Raw genomic sequence first — 4,550 nt, forward strand, 5'->3', positions numbered from 1 at the left:
TGACAAGATTTATGACCGAGAAGACAGTTGATGAATTATTTTTAAATTGTCCAAACTTGTATATATGTTATAAGTAAAATTTCTCGTGGACGTCAATGTTAGGAGTAAAATTGCATAATTTTAAACATTAGAGCTAAAATTGGTGGATTTTTTTTTTGTTGCACTTTAACATTTTTTTTTTTTTTGTAAGAAGTTATTTCTATTTATAAACTTTGAAACCAGCAATACACGTAATGTAAACACATGAAACAATTAGGTTATTTTTGTAATTTGACGTTCAATAAACCCAATTCCTATTTCTCCAAATCTCTTCGTCCCGCCGTCGCCTCTCAAATCTCCTACTCCGACTTACGCTGAACCACCGCAACCTCTCAAATCACGGACCTCCTCTCAACAACCGCCGTTGCAGTATACAGCAATCCTCCGGTCTCCACCTGCGTCTGGTTATCTTCTGCCAAGGATCTTCAAGGTATGATTTCACTTACCAAATTTGTCGTTTGAGAAGCAAGGGTCTGGATTTAATTATCAATTATCAAACTCAACCAAAATGTATTTGCAGTAAATGAAATGTCTATGTAATCATCTTAATTTGTAGATTAAACTGTTCTTGTACAAGAGCTAAAGCTAACAATAATCATATTAATTTATAGATTAAACTTTTCATGAATATGCTGTTGAAATTACCCAGTAAGTCTTTTTAGGTATTGCTTGCAAATTTTGCTTGGTTTTCCATTCTTGAGCCGTTCATATCAGGTGTGCAACAACTTAACAAGAGTATTACAGTTCCTAACTTACAGTTTCTTTGTGTATTTATTTAATTTTTGTTCTACTTATCTAATTCTATGTGTGTGTATATGTAATTTCTGTTCTGTGTATCTAATTCTATGTGTATGTAACTTCTGTTCTACTTATGTGCATATATGAAAAACAGATGCTCAATATATTCCCTTCCACAGTTACACAACAAAAATCTGCCCCTTTTTCACACTGCTTCCCTGTTTTTTTTTCTCGCTAAGCACATTAAAGCTCTGAATCGAGTAGTTGTCATTAAAGCTCTTCTGCCACAAAATCTTTTCTTCCTGATCAGAGTGATAGAACAGAAGTTTTTGACCTGGAGATCACTGATATTGAATGACTAATAGTTTTCCAAAGGCAAAATAATTTCAATTTCAATTTAAAATGGTGAATATGGGTCAGTCATAGGAAGAGATTATTTAGTTATGAGTCTGAATCTATGAAGCACCGACTCGGATGCGGACACGGCAAAAGGTATTTTTAGAAAATATGAGACACGGGTGCAGCAGGATACGGCAAATTCTATATAATTAATTAATTATATGTATATAATATATATAAAAAACTTGCTAAATCACAAATAAGTCATTCTCTAATAGCAAGGATGAAATCGCAAGGATTTTGGTGCGGATGAAATCAGATAAGACAACGACAAGAAACAAGATGAAGAAAGAAGATGAAATCACAAGAGATGAAATCAGAGAAGAATTGCTAAGAATGGTAAATCGCAAAACAAATCGAAGAAGGAAGAGAAAGAAGCCCCAAGCGTTTATAATCGCGATACACGGGTGAGAATTAGATGTAGTTTATGTTTTTTTTTGTCGAATTTTGTAATTGAACCATAGGTTTTAAAAGGTTTTAAAAAAAAACCCTAAACTTTTACATATTTTCACCATTAGCCGTGTCCCCGCCAAGTCCCTACCGTGTCACTGCCGAGTTCCATCCGTGTCCCATGTCACCGCCGTGTCCCGCCAAGTCCAATACAGCCACGGCGACCTGGGGAAGAGTCCGTGCTTCATAGGTCTGAATTGAAGAAAAGCCACCAAAACTAAAGTTAAACCATTAGCATTAGCTTCTTCTTTCTAATTCTAATATGACCAAAGACCATTGTGAGAACAAGCTGGTAAAACTGTAATCATGATGACAAATTCAGCATCCACGTTGAAATTGATCAAACACCAATGTTAAAATATCAGCAAAATCCATCTTAAGCATAATATTTTCCAAAAACTGTCATTCGACCCTATCTTATGCTTTAAACTATGTTGCACGGAAATGGAAACGGAAACGGATACGGATACGGAAGTGGAAACGGACACCGGGAAACATAATTATAGGGGCATATACATCGAGTTTAGATGCAACAACACAACACCCTAGTTACCAAGTCTTACATTGCAAGTAGTGTTATCAAACTTCTGATGGTTAGGAACAAAGACACTCTACTCTGTATTTCAGATATAATATCAGCAAGAATAAATTTCAGCCTATTAACAAGCATCTTAGCCACAATTTTATACAAAATATAGTTCGAAAGCTAGTAATGACACCTACAGACTTTATTTTCGAAATCAACAACTTGACAAGCTTGCAACATACCTTCAGAACAAGGATCAGTAAGATGCCAATGACAATTTCTAATCACTATCTTCCTGAATTAATTGAGAAAACATATCACCGATGCCTTTTCCATTCAACCAAGGATCAAATCAGAAAGACAACTTGTGTCCAGAAATTCCCCAACACAGTGTGAATTAATAATAACTGAGTGTTTTTCTTTCTTAATCTCTCTTATGTTATCTAAGGCCATTTGCATTTTGCTAGCAGTTAATTTTCCTGTGTTGGTATCATATTTTTTTTAGAGCAATTGATTATCCTCAAATTCTGATTGTTTATTCTGTTGTGTTATCAGAACTTAACAGCAAATATCTATTCTCCTGCAAATGGATGAAGAAGAAGGGAGAAATACAGAACAAGAGGCTATGGTGGAATTGCCGAAGGAGATTGTGACAGAAATTCTGTTGAGATTTCCCGTGAAATCTCTTTTGAGATTTAAGACAGCCTGCAAGCCTTGGTATTCCATTATAAACTGTCCTGGGTTCATAAAGGAACATCTAAATCTTTCTCATGCTGCCCGTTACAATCAGCATAAGGATTTCCTTGGCCTTACTATTCCTTATACTTATGCATCAAATCCTATTGTTCTGCACAAAGAAGATTCTGATGGCATTTTACATGCTAAAGAATTTGATTTTCCATACAAGCTTTTTGTTGATGATAAATATAATATTCCTGTCAGAGTTTGTAACTATTGTGATGGATTAATATGCTTCATTATTCCTGATCATGATAGGATACTCGTATGGAATCCATCTCTTCCAACAGAGTATAAGATAATACCATCCCCCAGGATTTCAAGATATGAATTAGCCGCAATGGGTTATGATCGTAGCTCTGATGATTACAAGATCGTAAAAGTCCCTTCCGGATGCCCTATTGTTGAAGACTACAGTTCAGTTGTAATTTTTTCACTAAAAAACAATTCATGGAGTAACAAGATAATATCCAAAAGGAATTCAGTCAGTTACTATGCTCCATGGTTGATTTATGCTAAGAATGGTATCCATTGGATTGCAACACAATGTTACGAAGAAGACGAGGACATAGAGTGCATAATGTATTTTGATTTGGCTGAAGAAAGTTTGGATTATATGAATTCGCCTTCAAAAAATCTCATTTGTCTGGTTCTAATGAACTACAAAGAGTCTATAGCAATTCTAGGTGAAAACTTTGAAGGCCAGCATGAACTATGGGTGCTCGAAAACTACTGTGGGATGAAAAGCTCATGGAACAAAATTTCCAGTTTTAATTTTATTGCCCCTTTATCGTCTAACTATAGCTTTACATTGAATGGAGAAATTTTGGTCTATAAAGTGAAATGTTGGTTTAGCGGATATAATGCAGGGAAATGTTGGTTTAGCAAATATGACGCAAAGGATGGTAGCTTGAAGCCTGTTGTAGTTGAGGACGATAAGATTACATATGATGCGGAGTGTTTTTACTCTCTTTTTGGATCTCCATATGTTGAGAGTTTAGTTTCGCCGAGGCAGTTGTAGTAGCTGAGAATATTGGCTACCCGGTGTATTGAATCAACTATTTTATAGTTGCTAAAGTTTGGAAATGATGATTTCCTGGTAGGGAATATGTAGCTTGAATGTTTTCTAGTTAATGTTTTGTTGTTTCTACATTTATGGTGATTTTTGTTGCAGTATTGAAGAATAATGTGGTCATTTCAAGAATTTCAATTGTCTCTATGCATCTATCAATGTTTTATGATGTTAAATTCTGAAGGAAGAGAATGACATGTAATTTGATTTATTATATATTTTTGGGTAAAGTTCAAATAAAATCCCTGTGGTTTCACTAATTTTCAGATAAAGGATTGTGGTTTACTTTTTGTCAAAACGAGGACTGAGGTTTTCAACTTTAGTAAAATAAGGATTTTTTCGATTGATACTATTAAAATCACCCTTGACGACTTCAAAAATGACATTTTAAGAACTACTAATATTCTAAGCAACTTTAATTTTTCAATTTTTTTATTTCGAGATTATTTAGATGATGTTTGGTAAAGAGAGAGAAAGTTAATGTTTAGAGAGAGAAAGTTCCAAAAAAGATGATTTTCTAAAATCGAAAATGTAGTTCCATAGAAAATATGACATTGAACAACTTTAATTCTTGAAATTTTTCATTTT

The 4,550-nt window shown here is 34.2% G+C and overlaps 1 protein-coding gene across 5 annotated transcripts; it reads left to right on the forward strand.

The window, feature by feature from the left end:
* The first annotated feature begins 255 nt into the window (after positions 1-255).
* On the forward strand, positions 256-4,109 carry LOC136233989 (putative F-box protein At1g47790). Of its 5 annotated transcripts, none has more exons than XM_066023731.1 (3): positions 256-469; positions 702-753; positions 2,708-4,109. In XM_066023731.1, the coding sequence occupies exon 3, from the start codon at positions 2,739-2,741 to the stop codon at positions 3,909-3,911; it is 1,173 nt and encodes a 390-aa protein (XP_065879803.1). In that variant the 5' UTR covers positions 256-469; positions 702-753; positions 2,708-2,738; the 3' UTR covers positions 3,912-4,109. The 5 variants fall into 5 exon arrangements, with proteins under 5 accessions (XP_065879803.1, XP_065879801.1, XP_065879802.1 ...); XM_066023729.1 differs by lacking the exon at positions 702-753 and adding an exon at positions 1,395-1,583; XM_066023730.1 differs by lacking the exon at positions 702-753 and adding an exon at positions 1,413-1,583.
* Positions 4,110-4,550: the final 441 nt, after the last annotated feature.

This window comes from Euphorbia lathyris, chromosome 6 (assembly GCF_963576675.1).
Source record: "Euphorbia lathyris chromosome 6, ddEupLath1.1, whole genome shotgun sequence".
NCBI classification, from domain to species: domain Eukaryota; kingdom Viridiplantae; phylum Streptophyta; class Magnoliopsida; order Malpighiales; family Euphorbiaceae; genus Euphorbia; species Euphorbia lathyris.